Raw genomic sequence first — 25,514 nt, forward strand, 5'->3', positions numbered from 1 at the left:
AATAAAGAGGTTTCTGTTCTCAGATATTCACACCTGATTTTCCATGTCCCTTGTTAACTAAACTGAATGCAATTTAAAACGAAATATACTGTGGCTGGGAGTTTATGATGACAACACATCAGTTCATAAGGTAATGCAGACAAAAAAAGATATACAGTATACTGTATGTATATATATATAACACACACATACACACAGTCTAAAAGTCTGAGACCACATTGGTAAATGTGGGATTCAAAATCTAAATGAAGCCAAGAAATAAAAAAGTCAAACAAACATTAAGGTGAAAAATGAATAGGAAATATTTCAAATCCTGAACTATATCTAGTTCACCATTCTAATTAGCTATTTTGTGACATTGACCGTTTTAAATGTACAAGCGGTCAGATAAAATAAATAAATAAATAAAATGCACAGCAGAAACATTTTCTATATGCAACCATGTATAAATAAACTATATAAATATTATACTACATATTTAATGAACCATAGTGAGACAACACCAAAGTCTGTCTTGAATCTCAAGTGTCAGGGTAGGTAGTCAACAACCCCAAAATGTAAGGTATATTTGTTTTTTAAATCTACTGTTTGGGGTCAATATGTGCCGCAGCCAAACTGTGGTAATAATTCTCTGTTAAAATCTTTAGTTTGAATATATGCCATCTTCCCAATGCTGGTTTCAGAATTATTCATATTACAGAGGAATTTTCAAATATTGGTTTACACAGAGGCTTATGGTAATATGAACTTAAATGCCAACTCCTTACTTGTGGTAGTAGCTATTTGTGATGCTAATTTAAAGTGAGTTTTATATACAGTTTGTATAAATAGGTATAATTTATGTTATACAGGTTTCCTGTCTTTGTTATTCTATATCTACCAATAAAACACTAGAAGAGGATGTAACAGCTTACTACCTTAAGCATCAAATGTAAGAGAAAAATGTGTATACAAGGAAAATATTGCTACATTTGATAGATCAAGCTGACAGGGCTTGGACGTACTCTACTAAACTTTGTTTTAGATGCTTTTCTCCTTACAGGCCAATCACAGCGCAAAAAGAAGACACAACATAATAAGCGTGCCGGCATCCTTCAGAACAAATCACAAACAAGCCATTCATTTTATAGTATTTTATGGTATTTATATTATCTCTATTTATACTGAGCATAGATCTTTAATTGTACAAATGAAACTTTCTAGAGGACACATTGTACATATAATGACTGGGATATGAAACTGATGGTTAAAATCTTAAAGAAAGGCATTACCGAATACAGTGTCGGCTAGTTTGGGCTGGATCAGGTGAATATGAGCCCTAGAGTAATTATGTGATTACAGTGGGAGCGGTGCGGCCAGTCTTTTCCTGGAGCTGGGAGATCCTCAGGGCAATCTCCACCAGAGGAGCCAGCATGACCTGTTCACAACATTTGAGAGAAACCATTAATAATGTTGAAGAGCACAGAAATTATAACGTTTTAATACCAATAATGAAAATTAAAATAAAAACAATTACCTTAAAAACAATTACCCTAACATAACTAACTAAATAAAAGTAATGAATCTACATTATCACTAAAAAGCCGTGAGAAATTTTACACAACTAAACATGTTTAAATTATATCAGTTAACACATTCACTTAGACAGCCCTAAAATACTTAAACTAAAAATAAAAAATAACTATACTGAATAACTCAAGCTAAACTAAAACTAACAGTCGTAAAGTGAAAACAAATGAAAACTGAAATTGAAAGGGCAAATAATAATAAAAAGAATAAAAACTAAATAAAAAAAACCTTACAAATATAATATAAAAAGAAAATAAAAGTACAAATAATTGGAACAACTGAAACTAAAATATATTTAAAATTACTCCAAAACTAACTAAAATTAATATTACATTAATAAAAATATCATTTTATCAATTTAAAATGTATATACATTTTTGATAGTCATAAAAATGCCACAACTGACACAAAGCACTGAAAGATTTTACGCCAAAAAATATTTAAATTAAATAAATTAATATTTTACTTTGGCAGCCCTAAAATAAACTAAACTAAACTAAGACTAGCAGTAATAGAGTGAGCATTAATAAAAAATACTGTAAACTAAATTGAAAACTACTGGGGCCTGTGTAGCTCAGCAAGTATTGATGCGGACTACCAACCCTGGAGTCACGAGTTCGAATCCAGGGTGTGCGGAGTGACTCCAGCCAGGGCTCCTAAGCAACCAAATTGGCCTGGTTGCTAGGGAGGGTAGAGTCACATGGGGTAACCTCCACGTGGTCACGATTAGGGGTTCTTGCTCTCAATGGGGCACATGGTAAGTTGTGAGTGGATCGCGGAGAGTAGCATGAGTCTCCACATGCTGCGAATCTCCGGGGTGTCATGCACAGCAAGCCACGTGATAAAATGCGCGGATTAACTGTCTTAGAAGTGGAAGCAACTGAGATTTGTCCTTTTATATATATATATATATATAAAAAAACTAAACTAAATTGAAAGGGAAAATGTTTTAATGAAACAGAAATAAAAACTACATTCAAAACATACAAAATTTAAATAAATAAACTTAATTGGAAAAACGGAAACTAAAATATATTTAAATTAGTCCAAAATTAACTAAAAAAAAAATAATAAAAAAAAAAAAATATTGACATTTTATACTAATGTTTGATACACATGAAAATGCCAGAACTGACACAGACAGCCCTGAAAATTGTAATGCTGTTAAACACATTTCAATTAAATCAATAACTACATTACTTTGGCTGCCCTAAATTACTAAAACTAAAATAAAACTAGCAGTCATAAAAATAATAAAAACTACAGTAAACTAAATTGAAAGGGCAAATTGAAAATAATTAAAAAAAAAAAATAATAATTTAAAAACAGCATAACCCTGGTTATAACTTCCCTGAAATACCTTGATTTAGCCTTAATAAAAATGCATGGAGTTAATGTAGTTTCTTTCCTATTCATGCCTTTTTTTTTCTTTTTCTACAAAGCCAAAGTAGCAAATACTATAGAAATACAACAGTAACTCGAGCCTCAAGACTCAAGATGAAAAGAATAGCTGGAACTAAAAAGTAGTCACATCTTAATTTTAAGCATCTCTGAGGTTGATTATTTAAGACAGATCGATACATCTGTGATCTAGGGTGATCAGATCCAATTGAGTGAATGGGATCATCATACCTCATTATAACTACCAGGAGTACTAAAACTAGTACTATGGTTCAGATCAATCAATTTCCATGACCTTTCCAATAATTTGTGTTTACCGGATTAGGATTTTTAAATATAATTCGGATTCAGACTATCGCTAATGAATAACGCAGGCCGATTTGGATTCAACAGAACAAATTTGCTAACAAAATTGGACTGTCTTTTGCTTGGGCACAGGTTTTACTCTACACAAGAGCAACATCTAGCTAAAGATATATATACATATTAGAGCAAAGCATAACTAGAACAATGTTTGTTTAATATAGAAATTTCCATAACTAGGCGTAGAAATCACTGTTAAAATGTTCAAATTTTTCTAGGATATCCATGACCGTGTAAACCCTGAACTTTTATTTTAAAGTCATATAAGTATTCTAAAGCATAAGTATTATTGTGACAGTAAAATGTGGTGTGAGAAAAAAAAGAGGAGGGTTGTATAATGCAAATCATCAACAAAGGGCAAATCTTGACTGATTATTTTACCTGTGGGTCTTGGTAGAGTTTCTGGGGATCCGTCTCATAGCTGTCAATGTAAAGCCTGATGGTTGCCCCAGCACTGCCTGTCCCGCTGAGACGGAAGATGATACGTGAGCCATCAGAGAAGATGATCCTCAAACCCTGAAAAACACGAAGACAGGAAACAGGAATGATGAGCAATATACTGTTTTGAGAGACAAAACATTCCATGAAATTGAGAATGATGTTTAGACTAAAAGTTTCAGAGTAAAACAGTTCTTTTAAAAGATCTATCAGAGGAGATAAAGCCATTTCCAACTCATTCTAAAAACCCTGAACAAGACTAGCAGCAATGATTGATATGGCATATCAAATGGATTCCTTCAGTACCAGCAGTCATATCACACTGTAGCTCAAGACTGGTTGTCTATTGAATCTAAACAAGGTTGAGCCTGGTCAGTACCTGGTCAGTACCTGGATGGGAGACCTCCTGGGAAACCTGCGGACTGTGTAGGTCCTAATGCCCCAGTATATTGACGAGGACACTATACTGAAAAAAGGCGCCATCCTTCGGATGAGATGTTCAACTGAGGTCCTGACTCTCTGTGGTCAGTAAAAATCCCAAATTCCCCCCATTGGCCATTCTCAATCATGTCCTCCTAATAATCCCCATCCATTAATTAGCTCTATCACTCCACTCTCTCCACCAATAGCTGGTGAGTGTACTGGTGCACTACGGCTGCCATTACAACATCCATGTGGATGCTGCACACTGGTGGTGGTTGAGGAGAGTCCCCTGTTCACTGTGTAAAGTGCTTTGAGTGTAGTGTCAGAAAAGTGCTATATAAATGTAACACTCATTCATTCAGAAGAGGAAGCATTGCAGGTCTAAATTCTAATTCTTATTATTTTGTCTCCTATTGTTGACTCACCTGTCCTTTTGAAACACTGCCATCCACAGGGTCTGTGTACTCATAGTTATCAGCCTTCTCCACTTCATATGTTTTTTCCCCAGAGGAGAACTTCTGCCCTTTAAAGGCTTTATCAGACATGGTTGTCTGTAAGTGTGCAATCATCTTGTTTGCAGCGTCAGAGTCAACCTCTTCATAGTCATACCTGAAACAGAGGTTAGGGACAAATTCAATAATATAGTTTTGGATGAACTCATCTGTACAATTGCGCAAGAGACCATAAGAGCAGGAGTTTTCTACAAGCACACCAGCAGAGGGCAGTCAAGCTACAGAGATGAACATTTCAATTACCACCTAGTCTCTTTAAACCAGATGACATATGGACACAGTCCATTTTTGTGTTTTAATTTATTTCAGTTACCTTGTGAAGAAGTTCCTTCCAAACTTCTGCCAATGGTCTTTCATGATCTCCTTTACACTCTGTTTACGAGTGGCCAAGATTGAAAGCCAAGCAAACACTGCCCAAAGGCCATCTTTCTCCCGGATGTGATCAGAACCTACCCAAAAAAAGCACTTTAAGGGAATTAAGTCTTTTTTGATATACCCATGAGAAAAATATTAATATGTAACAGTAGAAAACATATTTACTTTCTTAAAATCACAACGCATTTGCATGATCTGTTTAAATTAAGTTTAAACAGGCAACAATTATACACTATTTTAGCCTATTTTTTAAGAGTTCACATTTGAATTTCATAACAAATTCCATAATAAAAGAGTGAATTACATTAATAAAACTTACATTTATTTAAGTTTTATTAATTTAATTTTGTTAAGGATTAATAAATCCATTTTGATTAAATTTAGTTATGAAATTGAAATGTGTACATTTTAGAACTAGGCCAAAATATATTTGAGTGTATAATACGATATGCAATACAATTTACCTGATCTAATAAACACTTTTCACTCTTTTAAACACTTAAATAGAAAGCTTTTCAACCCAAACCCTTAAAAGCAGCATATACAGTATGTGTGTATATATATATATATATATATATACACACATATCACACACACACACACACACACACACACACACACACACACACACACACAATTTTATTTTGTATTTTTTTTAACCAACAGTTTCAAAGCTACTCACCAGTACCAAAACTTTCTTCACCACAGAGTGATAACCTGCCAGCATCCATCAAGTTTCCAAAGAATTTCCAGCCTGTGGGTGCCTCATAAAGTGGCATCTTCAAAGCTTTGGCCACACTGTACAGCAAAAACAAATAATCACACACCAATATTTGTTTCAGCATCCCAGCCACTTACATTTGTATTTTTTATTTTTTTTTCTCCCCAATTTGGAATGCCCAATTCCCAATGCGCTCTAAGTCCTCGTGGTGCCATAATGACTCGCCTCAATTCGGGTGGCAGAGGACGAATCTTAGTTGCCTCTGCATTTGAGACCATCAATCCACGCATCTTATCACTTGGCTTGTTGGCGCGTTACCGCGGAGACCTAGCAAGCATGGAGGCTTCACGCTACTCTCCACAGCATCCACGCACACAACTCACAAAGTGCCCCACCGAGAGCGAGAACCACATTAAGGTGACCACGAGGAGGTTAACCCAACGTGACACTACCCACCCTAGCAACCGGGTCAATTGGTTGCTTAGGAAGCCTGTCTGCAGTCACTCAGCAAGCCCTGGATTCGAACTTGCAACTCCAGGTGTGGTACCCAGCGTCTTTACTGTCTGAGCTACCCAGGCCCCCCAACATTTGTATTTGTTGATTTACCAGGGTAGTGCAACACCTCAAAACAGATTACAAATCATAATTGATCTTACAGCTATATCAAAACATGTAAGTGTGCTTAGATGGTCATACTTGTCCAGAGCCCCACTGGTGGGCATACTGCGAGCCAGGCCCTTCACACCAGTCTTTTGGAAATAAGGGATGCATGTAATGTTGGCACCGATGACTGCCACAGAGTCTGAGGGGTTAACAAAGAATCCATTCTTACCCAGAACCATGTTACGATCCTGCATTGGAAAAAAAAGACATGACATACCTGTATAATGAAGCTGTTTCTGCTTTACCTGAGAGTCATTTACAGTTAGATTGGTTTGTTATAGAAACTGAAACGAATGAACAAATTACAAATTTTAAGCATTTAGAAAAAAGCTTGGCTAAAATGCGATACAAAAGAACTACATTAAATCAATATGGAATGCCAATTTTTGACTTTAATTATTGAACTTTAAGACTTACACCATCACCATCGAATGCTGCTCCAAAATCATATTCTCCTTCCTTCATAGTGTTGACCAGGTCAGCAGCATATGTTAAGTTAGGGTCAGGATGGTGACCCCCAAAGTCCTCAGAGGGGACACAGTTAACAGCAGTGTTAGCAGGGGAACCCAGCTCCTCACACACAATCTTCTTTACATAGGGACCCACCACTAGTAAATGAAGAGCATAAACAAAAATGTTAACAATTCAGTGACATGACGCAAGGTCCATCAGCTATATTCATATCTGTCATTATAACAGAATTAGAGAAAATACAGTGCTACTTTTTTGGATGAAAGACCATAGAACATTTAAATGGCTTATCTTTATAAAAACTCTGAAGGACTTCGTGAAAATTTGACTTTTGGACAATTGGACTGAGTTTGGAATAACTGGGAGCTGGCCCTAATCAAACAATTTTTTGTATTTATTTGTGAAGCCTGCGTAAACATAGATGCATAGCTGTACATTGAAATGCATCTTGTTTCAGAAGATCTCCCAATCCATACTAAGACCTATTCAAACGCCAAGTGTCTACACTGAACAGTTTAAAATATTTGCAACATATATTTAGGACATTGCAGTAGGCCAATAACAAGCAATGATTTTAAATGGCATTCATAGCCAGAGAATACAAACATAACCATGTGCTTATTCAAGGAATAGCAATCCTCACCTCCGTGCATTGCATCTAGTCGTACGTTAATCTTATTGGGTCCTGAGAGTAATTCCTTCAAAGCCGCAAAGTCAAAGATATCACTTAATATCTCTGCATATGATTCCACTGAGTCCACAATTTCCACTGCAAAAGATAGAACACTGTTAACAACAAAGTGGACAGTATATTCAAATTGAAACAATTGTGTATATACAGTTTACAGCAAATGATCATCTACAATATGGTACCGGTAAAGGGCTTGAACGTGTCAACCTCAAACGTTTGTTTTCCAGTGGTGGAGAGGTCCACCTTGAGTTCAGGGCAGATGTGGTACTCCTGGAGGCTCTTACTGATCTGAAAGATTTTGTCTGTGATGCCCTCTGGTGCAGGACCTGGGAGAGACAAAAAAGATAAATTGAATTTATAGCCAAGTGTGGCTTTGCCACGACATCAAAAGGGAAGTAAGATGACTACAATGGCACAAGCCATGCATTTTATTTCTGTTTCAAATTATTCTACGTATAACTCAATTTATAGCAATGTGTATCTCAATTTATAGCAAAGGTATAGTTTTTAATTTTAATTTTCTCATGATTTTCTCACCCTCATGCCATCCCAGATGCATATGACTTACTTTCTTCTGCAGAACACAAAGGTTTTTAGAAATATATCTCAGTTCAAGCAACACAAAGGTGACCACAACTTTGATGCTACAAAAAACACATAAAGGCAGCATAAAAGTAATCCATGTCTTCTGAAGCAATCCAATCTGTTTTGGGTGAGAACAGACCAAAATTTAACTCCTTTTTCACTGTACATATAGTAAAAAAGGAGTTACATTTTGGTCTGTTCTCACAGAATACAGATTGAATTGCTTCAGAAGACATGGATTAAACTAGGAGTTGTATGGATTACTTTTATAATGACTTTAGTTGCTTTTGGAGCTTCAAAATTTTGGTCACCATTCAACTGCACTGTATGGATCTACAGAGCTGAAATACTTTTCTAAAAATATTTGTTTCTGTTCTGCAGAAGAAAAAAAACAAATATATATATATATATATATATATACATACACACACACATATACACACACACATCTGGAATGGCATGAGGGGGGAGTACATAATGTGAGAATTTCCATTTTTGGGTGAACTATTCCTTTAAATGGATAGTTCTCCCTAAAATTAAAATACTGTCGCATTTACTCACCCTCATCTTGTTCTAAAACCATATGACTTTTTACCATGAAACACAAAAGGAGACCATTCATGTTTCTTTGCATCTTTTTTCATACAAGGAAAGTCAATGGTGACTGAGCTTGTCGGTCCCCAAGATTCTGCTTTACATCTCCTTTTGCATTCCACAGAGGAAAGTCAAGCAGGTTTAGAACTACATGAAAGTGAGTAAATTACAAATGTATCATTTTTGGACGAACTATCCCCATAATATTTCACCGTTTAAACATGTTATTCACATGTACTCTTTGAATTTCTAACCTCCACTAGATATGTTGTATTTGATGCCAAAGTCTCCATTAGGGCCACCTGGGTTGTGACTGGCTGTCAGGATGATCCCCCCGATAGCTTTGATTTTACGGATCACACAAGACACAGCAGGTGTTGACATAATCCCATTCTGTCCAATGACCAGCCGGCCAATCTGCGAGATTATTGATGAGAGAAGTCACCATTCAACTCACAGTTGAAGCAAAATCATGATCAGCAAACCAATGAGACAAGTGCTCTGACTAGTTTGTCTTTTTCATGCCATACAGTTCAATGATTACATAACCTCAACACTATTGAAGGGTCCTTGTTGATTTAAAGGAATAGTTCACCCAAAAATGTAAATTCTCTCATTATGTACTCCCCTCTCATACCATCCCAGATGTGTATGACTTTCTTTCATTTGCTCAACTCAAATAAAGATTTTTAAAAGAATTTATCAGCTCTTTTGGGCCATAAAATGCAAGTTAATGGGTGCCAAAACATTGAAGCTAAAAAATATATTTTTTTAAATCAGCATAGAAGTAATCCATACAACTCCAGTGGTAAAATCAATGTCTTCAGAAGTGATATGATAGGTGTGGGTGAGAAACTTGTGTTTTTGTTGATTCATACTCATCATGCATACCGCCCCCCACTGGGAAGGGAGAAAAATTTCTAGCAAAAACATTACTTAAATATTGATCTGTTCCTCAGCCACACCTATCATATCACTTTTGAATATATGGATTAACAACTAAAGTCATATGGCTTACTTTTATGATGCCTTTATGTGCTTTTTGGAGCAACAAAATTTGGACACCCATTCACTTGGACCAAAAGAGTTGAAGTATTCTACAAAAAAATAAAAAAAATCATAAATTGTGTTCTGCAGAAGAAAGAAAGTCATACACATCTGGGATGGCAAGAGGGTGAGAATTTTTTTTAATAAAATTATATATTATATATATAATTATTATTATTATTTTTTTTTTTTTAATTTTCATTTTGGGGTGAACTATCCCTTTAAGGCTATATGATGTACAATTCACATACTGTACATATAGTGATGTGAACAAGTATTTGCCCCTTCCTGATTTCTTCAAAAAAAAAAGTAAAAATTCATACTAAATTGTATTAGATATTGTTTTTGATTAGATATATCATAAAACAAAGGTAACCAGAGTAAACACAAAATGCAGTTTTCAAATACATATTTTATTGAAGCTAAAAAGTTATCCAACACCTAGATCACCCATGTGAAAAACGAACTGCCTCCTTAAACTTAATAGCTGTTTGTGCCATCTTTAGCAGCAACAACAGCAACCAAATGCTTCCAACAACTGGAGATCAGTCTTTCACAATGCTGTGGTGGAATTTTGGCCCACTCTTCTTTGCAGAACTGCTTTAGTTCAGCCACATTGGAGGGTTTTCGAGCATGATCTGCCCGTTTAAGGTCCTGCCACAGCATCTCTATCAGGTTCAAGTCAGGACTTTGACTAGGCCACTCCAAAACTTTAATTTTGCTTCTTTTGAGCCATTCAGAGGTGGACTTACTCCTATGCTTTGGATCTCTTTCAACTCATCAGTCCACAGAACTCTCTCCCAAAAGGTTTGAGGACTATCAAGGTGTGTTGGCAAACTTCAGACAAGCCTTCATGTTCTTCTGGGTTAGCAGTGGTTTTTGCCTCGCCACTCTTCCATGGATGGGATTTATGGCCAGTGTCTTTCTGAAAGTGGAGTCATAAACAGTGATCTTTATTGATGCGGGAGAGGCCTGCAGTTCCTTGGATACTGTCCTTGGCTTTTTTGTGAATACCTGGATGAGTCATCGGTGTGTTCTTGGGAGGAATTTTAGAAGGTCGGCCACTTATAGAAATGTTCACTACTGTGGCAAGTTCTCTCAATTTGGAGATGATGGCTCTCACTGTAGTTTTTGGAGTCCCACAGCTTTTGAAATAGCTTTGTAACCCTTCACAGACTGATGTATTTCAATCACCTTTTTCCTAATAATCCTAATTCTGGAATTTCTTTTGACCTTGGCATAGTGTGCTACTGGCTGAAACCTTTAAGCCAATTTCATGCTGCTGAAAAAGTTCTAGAACATTCTAGAAAAGTTCTATTTCGGTGTTGATTTGATTGAACAGGGCTGGCAGTAATTAGGCCTGGCTCTTGCTGAACCCCATTATGAATGCAGTTTCATAGATTTGGGGATTTTGTACCCAAGGGAGCAAATACTTTTTCAAACAGTCCCAGATGGTATTGGATAACTTTTTTGATTCAATAAATAACATTATAATTAAAAAAAAAAAAAAAAAGTATTTTGTTACTCAGATTGCCTTTGTTTTATGTTAGATTTAGAATTTTTGAAATAATTTAGTATGAGATTACACAAAAAGAGAAGAAATCAGGATGGGGGCAAATATTTTTTCATAGCACTGTAAACGAACACCAAGAACCATTACACAACACTTGTGCAATGGAATCAATAGGACATGGCTACAAAACCAAAATAATATTATAATTTTTTATACAGAAGAGATGAAGAATGCAAGTTCAATATTTCAGAAAAAGACTTAAATATAATGTTCAGTAATGCAGATTTTACTCAATAGAGCAGTGTGGAACGTGACAACAGGCAAGCCGCCTCCACATCATGGTCACTGCAAGACTCCCAATGTCAAAGCAACCCTCACATTCTGAAAAAACACTATTGGAAGTTTTCACTACTGCATTAAAAGCTTTATGATCTCTGCACTATAATGCAAGGGGATTTTATTGTGACATCCCCCTGCAGCGACTCTCGTTTTTGGCAGCGCATGAAATGTCAAAGGTGTCTCAAAACGATCTCAGCAAGAAATACCACCGAGTTCATACATATGTCGATATGAACAAGGAGAGAAACAACAAGGAACATGCTGGAAATATGGAAGCTTTGAAACACTATTATTATTTATGCAATGAGGATGGTCCGTAAATGTGACGAAACTGTTTATTGCATGGTCAAATCATTAGCTATAGTAAGTTAACCATATTTTTTTAAGCCACATATGGCTCCACAAATGTTCACTTTAATTATATTATTTAATGAACTTGAATGTGTCATGGCTAGACAGAGCCACACTTTCCCATACAAGGTAATTAACTTCTACACTAAAACTAGCAAAATAACCTAGTTTCCATCCAATTTTATCACTGTTTTGTTATCGACAGTAAAAATTATTAAAACATTTTTTGCAAAATTTGTCATCTTCTGCCTGTTTCCTTTCAAATGGCCTTTTATCAATAAACGCAAGAGACGCATGCATTTATTTGTGGATCGCTACACGCATTTGTCGATTATGAAACATTTAGCGTCAAGATGTGTGCACAAATCTACAAATAGGTGGACACAACCATATCGTCTACTCAAGCCAATCCGATAACGGCCACATTACTTGACCCAATCGTTGCACATTCTCTTCAAATCAATCATGCTTCGTTTTACTATCAGGGCGAGACCAGAGTCACAGCTCTCATGAGCATGGAATCAAGCACATTCAGATAAGCTCCAAGGCCGCAAACTCTAAAAGAAATAGATGTCATCAGAGGAATACTGTGATTTAAGTTTCGCACCATTTTCTCTCAGTTATAAAACCGTGTAGTGTCTTTTTAAATGTTGCCAACTGAAAATTGCCCATGTATAGTGTCCCCTGAGCATTATAGCTAACCTGGCTGATTGTAGGAGTCTGCTATTTTAGTTTTAACCAAGTTATTGACTGTAATATGTTGTCAAAACCTTTTCTCTTGTTACATGGCAGATCCAAACAGACACACTACTAGACACTACAAAAGATCAGTAGTACAGATTAATTACACTCACCTAAAGGATTATTAGGAACACCTGTTCAATTTCTCATTAATGCAATTATCTAATCAACCAATCACATGGCAGTTGCTTCAATGCATTTAGGGGTGTGGTCCTGATCAAGACAATCTCCTGAACTCCAAACTGAATGTCAGAATGGGAAAGAAAGATGATTTAAGCAATTTTGAGCGTGGCATGGTTGTTGGTGCCAGACGGGCCAGTCTGAGTATTTCACAATCTGCTCAGTTACTGGGACTTTCACGCACAACCATTTCTAGGGTTTACAAAGAATGGTGTGAAAAGGGAAAACCATCCAGTATGCGGCAGTCCTGTGGGCGAAAATGCCTTGTTGATGCTAGAGGTCAGAGGAGACTGGGCCGACTGATTCAAGCTGATAGAAGAGCAACTTTGCCTGAAATAACCACTCATTACAACCGAGGTATGCAGCAAAGCATTTGTGAAGCCACAACACGCACAACCTTGAGGTGGATGGGCTACAACAGTAGAAGACCCCACCGGGTACCACTCATCTCCACTACAAATAGGAAAAAGAGGCTACAATTTGCAAGAGCTCACCAAAATTGGACAGTTGAAGACTGGAAAATTTTGCCTGGTCTGATGAGTCTCGATTTCTGTTGAGACATTCAGATGGCAGAGTCAGAATTTGTCGTAAACAGAATGAGAACATGGATCCATCATGCCTTGTTACCACTGTGCAGGCTGGTGGTGGTGGTGTAATGGTGTGGGGGATGTTTTCTTGGCACACTTTAGGCCCCTTAGTGCCAATTGGGCATCGTTTAAATGCCACGGCCTACCTGAGCATTGTTTCTGACCATGTCCATCCCTTTATGGCCACCATGTACCCATCCTCTGATGGCTACTTCCAGCAGGATAATGCACCATGTCACAAAGCTCGAATCATTTCAAATTGGTTTCTTGAACATGACAATGAGTTCACTGTACTAAAATGGCCTCCACAGTCACCAGATCTCAACCCAATAGAGCATCTTTGGGATGTGGTGGAACGGGAGCTTCGTGCCCTGGATGTGCATCCCACAAATCTCCATAAACTGCAAGATGCTATCCTATCAATATGGGCCAACATTTCTAAAGAATGCTTTCAGCACCTTGTTGAATCAATGCCACGTAGAATTAAGGCAGTTCTGAAGGCGAAAGGGGGTCAAACACAGTATTAGTATGGTGTTCCTAATAATCCTTTAGGTGAGTGTATATTAGATGATCTTAGGAGCACAGACCATACATTAATACCTTATATTACACAATGTACATGATCTGCTATGGCATTAATTTAGTTTCACATTATGTTAATGTATAAAAAAATTATTGAAGTAACATTTCAAAGGACTTATATTTTTAGCACTTAGAATGATGGCTGAGCAGTACAATGTTTCTCACAAGAAATAATTACGTTAACCCTGTAAAACACTGCATGTTTCACTTACTCGGGAAGTATATGTGCTGTGTACGGAGCCCCCGAAGTGACCTGTGCAAAAAAAAAATCTAAGAGACTTTCGCGTGCGCACGAGAAACTTTCGCGTGCGCACGAGATACTTTCGCGTGCGCACGAGAAACTTTCGCGTGCGCGCGAGATCTCAGCGTGCGCACGAGATACTATCGCGTGCGCACGCGAAACGCTCGTGCGCACGCTGAGAGCTTTCGTGCGCACGCTGATAGTTCGTCGCGCGCGATAGTTCGTGCGACGCAGTATCTCGTGCGACGCGATAGTATCTCGTGCGCACGCGAAAGTATCTCGTGCGCACGCGAAAGTATCTCGTGCGCACGCGAAGGTTTCTCGTGCGCACGCGAAAGTCTCTCGTGCGCACGCGAAAGTTTCTCGTGCGCACGCGAAAGTCTCTTAGATTTTTTTTTTTGCACAGGTCACTTCGGGGGCTCCGTAGCTGTGAGATACAGGAGGACAATAATAGAGTTGTGAGGATACCGCAGAACTGGTGCTCTCTGCTCCACATCACAAAAAGATGGAAACTGTTGTGGGACTTTTGTCCTTTAATGGACTTGTTTAAAACATGTAACTGTTATTTTTTCTAATTATTTGTGGAGAATCCTCTTTCCTTGACTAGGTGTATCCATCCCAGACAACTGATACAACACCATGACGTGGCAATGAAGATGTTCATGTACAACAAAATCGAGCAAAATGCAATCACTCCAGTTGTAATGTTCACATCCAGCATTTGTGTGTTAATAAAATTGACTCAAATGTATTGTCTTTTGTAGTTACATGCATGACAACCTGTAATTTGTAACCAAAAGAAATTATAACTTTTAGCCAACAGATTTTCTTTAAATTGTAAAAAAAAAAAAAAAAAAAAAAAAAAATATATATTTACCTCAAAATGCTACGGAGCCCCCGAAGTGACCTGTGCAAAAAAAAAATCTAAGAGACTTTCGGCGTGCGCACGAGATACTTTCGGCGTCGCACGAGAACTATCAGCGTGCGCACGAGAAACTTTCGCGTGCGCACGAGAAACTTTCGCGTCGCGACGAGATACTTCGCGTGCGCACGAGATACTATCGCGTGCGCAGGAGAAGCGTTCGCGCGCGACGAAGCGTTCGTGCGCGACGCTGAACGCTTCGTGCGACGCCGATAGTATCTCGTGCGCGAAAGTTTCGTGCGACGCTGAAGTCTCTTAGATTTTTTTTGCACAGGTCACTCGGGCTCCGTAAAATGCCTAGATAGGACTCATAAAAGTACGGAGCCCCGAGCGACCTGTGCAAAAAAAAATCTAAGAGACTTTCGCGTGCGCACGAAACTTTCGCGTGCGCACGAGAACTATCGCGTGCGCACGAGAAACTTTCGCGTGCGCACGAGATACTATCGCGTGCGCACGAGAAACTTTCGCGTGCGCACGAGATACTACGCGTGCGCGACGAAACTATCGCGTCGCGCACGAGATACTAACGCGTGCGCACGAGAACGTTCTCGTGCGCACGCGAAACGCTTGTCGTGGCGCACGAGAAACTTTCGCGTGCGCACGAGAAACTTTCAGCGTCGCGACGAGAAACTATCGCGTGCGCACGAGATACTTTCGCGTGCGCACGAGATACTATCGCGTGCGCACGAGATACTAACGCGTGCGCACGAGAAACTATCGCGTGCGCACGAGAAACTATCGCGTGCGCACGCGAAAGTCTCTTAGATTTTTTTTTTTGCACAGGTCACTTCGGGGGCTCCGTATAAAAGAAATCTGACATAAAAGAAAAAAAAAAGAATCTGATATTACACATTTTAAAAGGTGTCCTGTTTGGAACCATTCAGTTTGGGAGCAGGTGAGTCAACTGCTCAAAGTTGATGGGCAGTACACAGGTGAAACATCTGAAAAAGACAGCAATAACTAATGGGTCCATTATCACTGTCAGAACATGATGCTGTACTTTATGAAGGGACCCCGTAACAGTACCTCCTAAAACATTCACACAAAAGTGCTCAAATGCAAAATTCTAATAAATATTACCTTTTAACTGCTTTTATTAAACACATTAACATAATGTGCAACCAAATGAATGCCATAGCAGATCTTGTACACTGTGTAATATAGGATCATCTAATATGTTTTATAAAGACACTATCTGTACTGCTGATCTTTTGTAGTGTGTCTGTTTGGATCTGCCATGCAACATTAAGAGTACAGGTTTTGACAACAAATTTGAGTTTAGAAACTTTTTTAAAATTAAAATAGAAGCCAGGTTAGCAAAAGAAGCTAATGATCAGTACACTCTACAAATGGCCAATTTTCAGCTGGCGACATTTAACAAGACACTACACGTTTATAACTGAGAAAATGGTACAAACCTTAAATTACGGTATTCCTCTGATGACATCCATTTCTTTAAGAGTTTGCGGCCTTGGAGCTTATCTGAATGTGCTTGATTCCAGGCACGTGAGAGCTGTGACTCTGGTTCTGCCTAGATAGTAAAATTAAGTGCGATTGGTTGAATTTAGAACGTGCTACGAAGTAGACGATGGGTGGAGTCCACCTATTTGTATATTTGTGTGTACATCCGGACACTAGATTCGTTTCAAAATCGACAAATGCATGTAGCGATCCGCAAATGCACAGGAAGCGTTCCACAATTAAATGCGCTCTATTCAAAAATAAATGCTGGTCAGAGTTGTGTTTGTGGGTTTAAAAATATTTGTACTTTTTTTTTTTTTTAAGATTTGCAAATCTCTATTTATCCATTTATACATATATATTTTACACACATACATAATCTCACAAAATTGAGTGCACCCCACACATTTTTGTAAATATTTGATTATATCTTTTCATGTGACAACACTGAAGAAATGACACTTTGCCACAATGTAAAGTAGTGAGTGTACAGCTTGTACAAGTGTCAATTAATAACTTAACACATAGCCATTAATGTCTAAACCACTGGCAACAAAAGTGAGTACACCCCTAAGTGAAAATGTCCAAACTGGGCCCAAAGTGTCAAATGTTTTGTGTGGCCACCATTATTTTCCAGCACTGCTTTAACACTCTTGGGCATATAGTTCAGCAGAGCTTCACAGATTGCTGCTGGATGACATCACAGAGCTGTTGGATGTTAGAGACCTTGTGCTCCCCTCCACCTTCCGTTTGAGGATGCCCCACAGAAGCTCGATAGCGTTTAGGTCTGGAGACATGCTTGGCCAGTCCATTACCTTCACCCTCAGCTTCTTTAGCAAGGCAGTGGTCGTCTTGGAGGTGTGTTTGGGGTTGTTATCATGCTGGAATACTGCCCTTCGGCCCAGTCTCTGAAGGGAGGGGATCATGCTCTGCTTCAGTATGTCACAGTACATGTTGCATTCATGGTTCCCTCAATGAACTGTAGCTCCCCAGTGCTGGCAGCACTCATGCAGCCCCAGACCATGACACTCCCAACACCATGCTTGACTGTAGGCAAGACACACTTGTCTTTGTACTCCTCACCTGGTTTCCGCCACACACGCTTGACACCATCTGAACCAAATAAGTTTATCTTGGTCTCATCAGACCACAGGACATGGTTCCAGTAATCCAGTCTGCTTGTCTTCAGCAAACTGTTTGCGGGCTTTCTTGTGCATCATCTTTAGAAGAGGCTTCCTTCTGGGACGACAGCCATGCAGACCAATTTGATGCAGTGTGCGGCATATGGTCTAAGCACTGACAGGCTGACCCCCCACCCCTTCAACCTCTGCAGCATTGCTGGCAGCACTCATACGTCTATTTCTCAAAGACAACCTCTAGATGGAAATGGATCCAAGGGAAATGGATCCAAGATGGCGGCGCGGTAGCACGCAGCGGCCACTCCGGATCCACAATGGTGCTATTTTTGTTAAAAAAGCCCGACTTTTGCAACACATGGACATCGGAGCAACCAGTGTTCGTGTCTACCATCGCCAGACACTACTCAAATACAAGACTCATGCAAAAACCAAGCTGCATGATGACCTGCAGGAGGCGCTACGCGTACTCGGCTTGCTGCGGAGACCAGGCCTCCAGCCCTCGGCGTCGCCTGATGCCGGTGGCCGGGGGAGAGGACGTCGTAAGCGGTGTGCGAGAAAGCGGAAGCGCGGAAAGAGGGCGGGGGTCCATGCTAGGCAAAAAAACAAACCCTAGCCGGCCGGCTCTCCCGTCTATCCTGCTCTCAAATGTTTGCTCCCTGGACAATAAACTGGACTATATCCGACTCCAGCAGGCTACGCAGCGTGAGTTTAGAGACTGCTGCGTCTTTGTTTTCACGGAGACGTGGCTCAGCGACAGAGTTCCGGATGCCGCTATTCAGCTAGACGGGCTCGCCTCGTTTCGTGCCGACAGAAATACAGCTCTCTGCGGTAAGACTCGCGGTGGTGGCTTGTGTGATTACATCAACAAGGAATGGTGCAAGAACTCTATGCTAGTCTCTAGTTACTGTTCATCGCTGTTGGAGCTTGTGACTGTTAGATGCAGACCTTTTTATCTACCACGGGAATTCACCACAGTTTGCATAACCGGAGTTTACATTCCCCCCAGCGCTAACGCTAAGGAAGCGCTCTGTGAACTGTATGGGGCTATGAGCGAACTGCAGAACGCTCACCCCGACGGACTGTTTATTGTCGCCGGAGATTTCAACCATGCAAATCTCAAGACAGTGCTCCCTAAATTCCATCAGTATGTGGACTTTGCAACGAGAGGGGCGAACGCGCTTGATCTTGTTTACACAAACATCCCAGGCGCGTACCGGGCAGAGCCCCGCCCCCACCTCGGCTACTCAGACCACATCTCTGTTATGTTAATTCCAGCATACAGACCGCTCGTCAGACGCACAAAACCGCTTCAGAAGCAGGTGAAAACCTGGCCAGCAGGAGCCATCTCTGCTCTTCAGGACTGTTTTGAGTGTACTGACTGGCACATGTTCAGGGAGGCTGCAACATATGGCGATTCTACCAACTTGGAGGAATACACAGCATCAGTGACCAGCTACATCAGCAAGTGCATTGATGATGTCACTTTCTCCAAGACCATCACCACACGCTCCAACCAGAAGCCGTGGATGACTGCGGAGGTGCGCACGCTGCTGAGGTCCCGAGACTCCGCCTTCAGAGCAGGCGATAAGGCAGCCCTAAGAACAGCTAGGGCCAAACTGTCACGGGCAATCAGAGGCAAAGCGCGCACACGCCCAGAGAATCCACAGTCACTTCCAGGACAGCGGTGACACGCGGCGCATGTGGCAGGGCATCCAGGCCATCACCAACTACAGGACAACATCAGTTGCCTGTGACAAAGATGCCTCCCTTCCAGATGCGCTGAACGACTTCTACGCTCGGTTTGAAGTGCAGAACGACGTGATGGCGAGGAAGTCCACCCCTCCTCCCAACGACCAGGTGCTCTGTCTTACCACGGCAGATGTGAGGAAAACTCTACGTAGAGTCAACCCACGGAAGGCTGCTGGACCAGACAACATTCCTGGCAGAGTGCTCAGAGGATGTGCAGACCAGCTAGCAGATGTTCTTACCGACATCTTCAACATCTCTCTGAGCAGCGCCGTTGTTCCAACGTGCTTCAAGGCCACCACCATCATCCCCATGCCAAAGAAGTCTTCAGTGTCCTGCCTCAATGACTACCGTCCCGTCGCACTTACACCCATCATCATGAAGTGCTTCGAGAGGCTCGTCATGAGGCAGATTAAGACCCAGCTGCCCCCCTCACTAGACCCACTGCAGTTTGCGTATCGTTCAAACCGTTCAACGGACGATGCCATCACCACAACCCTCCATCTGGCCCTCACCCACCTAGACAATAAGGACTCATACGTTCGAATGCTGTTCATAGATTTCAGCTCAGCATTCAACACAATCATTCCCCAGCACCTGATTGGAAAGCTGAACCTGCTGGGCCTGGACACCTCCCTCTGCAACTGGATCCTGGACTTCCTGACTGGGAGACCTCAGTCAGTCCGGATCGGGAACAGCATCTCCACCACCACCACACTGAGCACTGTGGCCCCCCAGGGCTTTGTGCTCAGTCCACTGCTGTTCACTCTGCTGACTCACGACTGTGCAGCAATGCACAGCTCGAATCACATCATCAAGTTCGCCGATGACACGACCGTGGTGGGTCTCATCAGCAAGAACAACGAGTCAGCATACAGAGAGGAGGTGCAGCGGCTGACGGACTGGTGTAGAGCCAACAACCTGTCCCTGAATGTCGACAAAACAAAAGAGATGGTTGTTGACTTTAGGAGAGCACAAGGTGAACACACTCCGCTGAACATCGACGGCTCCTCTGTGGAGATCGTCAAGAGCACCAAATTCCTTGGTGTTCACCTGGCGGAGAACCTCACCTGGTCCCTCAACACCAGCTCTATCACCAAGAAAGCCCAGCAGCGTCTCTACTTTCTTCGAAGGCTGAGGAAAGCACATCTCCCAACCCCCATCCTCACTACATTCTATAGAGGGACTATTGAGAGCATCCTGAGCAGCTGCATCACTGCCTGGTTTGGGACTTGCACCGTTTCGGACCGCAAAGCCCTGCAGAGGATAGTGAGGACAGCTGAGAAGATCATTGGGGTCTCTCTTCCCTCCATCAAAGACATTTACAAAAAACACTGTATCCACAAAGCAACCAGCATTGTGGACGACACCACACACCCCTCACACAAACTCTTTACCCTCCTCCCGTCTGGCAAGAGGTACCGAAGCATTCGGGCCCTCACGGCCAGACTGTGTAACAGCTTCTTCCCCCAAGCCATCAGACTTCTCAATACTCAGAGACTGGTTTGACACACACGTGTCCTGAGTTGCACTATAATAACTGTCACTTTATAACTGTCTTCTACCTCAATAACTGCTATGTGCATAGAACATTATCTCATAGTATGTTATGTTTACATTTTTAGAAACTGTCATCTTTTTGCACTACTGAGTACTGGTCGGCGCTGCACTGTCTATTGTCCTGTTCATTGTCAGTAATTTGTTGTACTGTCCTGTACTTTTTGCACAAGTTTGCACGTGCACTTTATATAGGTATATATAGGTAGTTTATATAGGTATTTTATTTCGTTGTGTAGTCTCATGTGGTCCTATGTTGGTCCTTTGTTGTTTTTATGTAGCACCATGGTCCTGGAGGAACGTTGTCTCGTTTTGCTGTGTACTGTACTAACTGTATATGGTTGAAACGACAATAAAAACCACTTGACTTGACTTGACTTGACTTGATATGACGCTGAGCATGTGCACTCAACTGTTTTGGTAGCCCATGGTGAGGCCTGTTCTGAGTGGAACCTGTCCTGTTAAACCACTGTATGGTCTTGGCCACCATGCTGCAGCTCAGTGTCAGGGTCTTGGCAATCTTCTTATAGCCTAGGCCATCTTTATGTACAGGCAATCTTCTTATGGCCATCTTTATGTACAGCAACAATCCTTTTTTTCAGATCCTCAGAGAGTTCATTGCCATAAGGTGCCATGTTGAACTTCCAGTGACCAGTATGAGGGAATTTGAGAGAAATAACACCTAATTTAACACACCTACGACCTTGTAACACTAATGAGTCACATCGGGGAGGGAAAATGGCTAATTGCGCCCAATTTGGACATTTTCACATAGGGGTGTACTCACTTTTGTTGCCAGCGGTTTAGACATTAATGGCTGTGTGTTGAGTTATTTTGACACTGTTATACAAGCTGTAAACTCACTAATTTACATTGTAGCAAAGTGTAATTTCTTCAGTGTGGTCACATGAAAATATATAATCAAATATTTACAAAAATGTGAGGGGTGTTCTCACTTTTGTGAGATTATATATATATATTATATACACTCACCTAAAGGATTATTAGAAACACCATACTAATACTGTGTTTGACCCCCTTTCGCCTTCAGAACTGCCTTAATTCTACGTGGCATTGATTCAACAAGGCGCTGAAAGCATTCTTTAGAAATGTTGGCCCATATTGATAGGATAGCATCTTGCAGTTGATGGAGATTTATGGGATTCACATCCAGGGCACGAAGCTCCCATTCCACCACATCCCAAAGATGCTCTATTGGGTTGAGATCTGGTGACTGTGGGGGCCATTTTAGTACAGTGAACTCATTGTCATGTTCAAGAAACCAATTTGAAATGAATCGAGCTTTGTGACATGGTGCATTATCCTGCTGGAAGTAGCCATCAGTGGATGGGTACATGGTGGCCATAAAGGGATGGACATTGTCAGAAACAATGCTCAGGTAGGCCGTGGCATTTAAACGATGCCCAATTGGAACTAAGGGGCCTAAAGTGTGCCAAGAAAACATCCCCCACACCATTACACCACCACCACCAGCCTGCACAGTGGTAACAAGGCATGATGGATCCATGTTCTCATTCTGTTTACGCCAAATTCTGACTCTACCATCTGAATGTCTCAACAGAAATCGAGACTCATCACACCAGGCAACATTTTTCCAGTCTTCAACTGTCCAATTTTGGTGAGCTCTTGCAAATTGTAGCCTCTTTTTCCTATTTGTAGTCTAGATGAGTGGTACCCGGTGGGGTCTTCTTGTAGCGTGGGGGCTGTTGTAGCCCATCCGCCTCAAGGTTGTGCGTGTTGTGGCTTCACAAATGCTTTGCTGCATACCTCGGTTGTACTGAGTGGTTATTTCAGGCAAAGTTGCTCTTCTATCAGCTTGAATCAGTCGGCCCATTCTCCTCTGACATCAACAAGGCATTTTCGCCCACAGGACTGCCGCATGCTGGATGTTTTTCCCTTTTCACACCATTCTTTGTAAACCCTAGAAATGGTTGTGCGTGAAAATCCCAGTAACTGAGCAGATTGTGAAATACTCAGACCGGCCCGTCTGGCACCAACAACCATGCCATGCTCAAAATTGCTTAAATCACCTTTCTTTCCCATTCTGACATTCAGTTTGGAGTTCAGGAGATTGTCTTGACCAGGACCACACCCCTAAATGCATTGAAGCAACTGCCATGTGATTGGTTCATTAGATAATTGCATTAATGAGAAATTGAACAGGTGTTCCTAATAATCCTTCAGGTGAGTGTATATAAATATATATATATATATATATAAATATATATATCATCCTTTTTATTTGAGAATTAATTTAATTTTGGTGAAACTCCTTACATTTATTTGTGGATCTCATTCAATTATTTGTGAAATTCTTTCCATTTGTATGCTAATATGAAACTATTCTATCTCCATATGAAGTGCCATGACGCAGATGTGTTTGCAGAATCGGATCTGTGCAGGTATGCTGTTAAACCCAATTCATACGTAATGCTTCACGTACAATAAATTGGCTTTCAAGGCTGTATACGTTGTCGTCATGATTAACACAGGCTAATGATTGGGGTAAATCTTCATGTTTGAGTTATTGCCAATTTTATCGTCAAAAAGTGTTTTAAAACCAGTTTTTGTGTTCGACATAGAGTTTATGCGCTAGAGATAAACGGAAAAATATTTTATGTCGACACTTGCGAATTTTAATCAGCTATATTGGTAATTTTTTTTTTTTTGATGCACTACACCTTTTGTCGCCAAAAAAAAACAACACAAAAAAACCTTGGATGGATAGTTACTGACAAGATACGTAAAATTCTGCCAACACTACTAACCCCATTAGCTGCTGCAATCTGGATGATCAGCTGAATGGCATCTTTCATGAAGAAGCGTCCATCTCCGCCCACAACCAGGGTACACTTTTGCCTCCGAGTAGAGTAAATGGTGGAAATAATGCTCTGGATAAAGTTCTCCGTATAATGCTGATTCTGCTGGAATACGGTCACCCTCTTTCTCAAACCGCTGGTTCCGGGCTTTTGATCGCTGTACGGTTTGGTCTTGATAACCGTAATTTTCACCATGTTGCAGCAGTGGTCCGTTTCTGTCGCTATCCGGGTGCCTAGCGGGATGTGTGGTCATCACTTACCTTCTCACACACATTCACCTTTCACTGCTCACAGACACGCCCACACTTAAAGGAATAGTAGCCTTTTGCAATGTCATTGCTCTACAATTTAAGGAATAGTTCACCCAAAAATTCTCTCATCATTAACTGACCCTCATGCCATCTCAGATGTAAATCACTTTCTTCTGCAGAACACAAATATTTTTAGAAGTATATATCAGCTCTGTTTGTCCTCCTCACAATGCAAGTGATTGGTGATCAGACCTTTGTAGATCCAAAATCACAAAGGAAACATAAAAGTAATCCATAAGACTCCAGCGATTAAATCCATATTTTCTGAAGCAATATGATAGGTGTGGGTGAGAAACAATATCATATTCAAGTCCTTTTTTTACTCTAAATCTCCACTTTCACTTTTAGATGTGAAACTGAAACTAAACAGGCACCACATGAAATATTCAGACATAAAAGTGAAATTGGAGATTTGTTTTGTTAATCTGTTTCTCACCCACACCACTCATAATGCTTCTGAAAATATGTATTTAACCACTGGAGTCTTATGGATTACTTTTGTTTCATATATGTGATTTTGTTTTTTTAAAGATACAAAGGACTGATTGCCATTCACTTGCATTGTAGGACTTACAGAGCTGATATACTCATAAAAACATCTTTGTTTGGTGTTCAGCAGAAGAAAGTCATACATATCTGGATGGCACGTTATCATGATGTTGTAGTTTCTGGAGCATCTGGCTTAAAAATCTCAGATGTAGAGAACTTGGTGAGGGCATTTCTATTGGTGAGATAGATGTAGGGTAAAAGAATGCAGTTTAAATACTCATGTCATGTAACCTTTTGTGTCTTGTCCTTCAGTTACTGTAGAGAAATTCAACAGGCAAAATAATTATCAGAAAGGTATAAATAGAAGCACAAACCTACATGTGGTGCTAAAGGCAATGGCAAATAAAGTTTAGCTCTATGTTTGTGTTATATTTGTAGTTTGTAGTATATATATGTAGTTGCACAACTATATAATTTAAAAATTTTCAGCAACAAATACAAAGATTTCTTCAGAAACCAAAACTGATATGGCATAAAATGTGATTGGTGGGTGTGTTAGGTAGGTCCTACAGTCTGGTCTGTCTTTTTCAAACAATTGCTTGTCATTTTTAGGACTGTTTGGTTTAAATGTGCAAAAATATACCAAAATAAAAAACATAAAT

At 40.3% G+C, this 25,514-nt stretch overlaps 1 protein-coding gene across 1 annotated transcript; it reads right to left on the bottom strand.

Moving 5' to 3' along the window:
- Positions 1 to 1,143: 1,143 nt before the first annotated feature.
- On the bottom strand, positions 1,144 to 24,306 carry LOC127654090 (phosphoglucomutase-1-like). The gene is made up of 11 exons (XM_052141078.1): positions 24,002 to 24,306; positions 9,061 to 9,223; positions 7,810 to 7,953; positions 7,580 to 7,705; positions 6,883 to 7,073; positions 6,499 to 6,653; positions 5,764 to 5,879; positions 5,020 to 5,155; positions 4,620 to 4,803; positions 3,715 to 3,849; positions 1,144 to 1,417 (listed from the first exon to the last, which is right to left on the bottom strand). Exons 1-11 carry the CDS (start codon positions 24,245 to 24,247, stop codon positions 1,328 to 1,330), a joined length of 1,686 nt encoding a protein of 561 aa, XP_051997038.1. The 5' UTR covers positions 24,248 to 24,306; the 3' UTR covers positions 1,144 to 1,327.
- Between the last annotated feature and the right edge of the window lie 1,208 nt (positions 24,307 to 25,514).

This window comes from Xyrauchen texanus, chromosome 13 (assembly GCF_025860055.1).
Source record: "Xyrauchen texanus isolate HMW12.3.18 chromosome 13, RBS_HiC_50CHRs, whole genome shotgun sequence".
NCBI classification, from domain to species: domain Eukaryota; kingdom Metazoa; phylum Chordata; class Actinopteri; order Cypriniformes; family Catostomidae; genus Xyrauchen; species Xyrauchen texanus.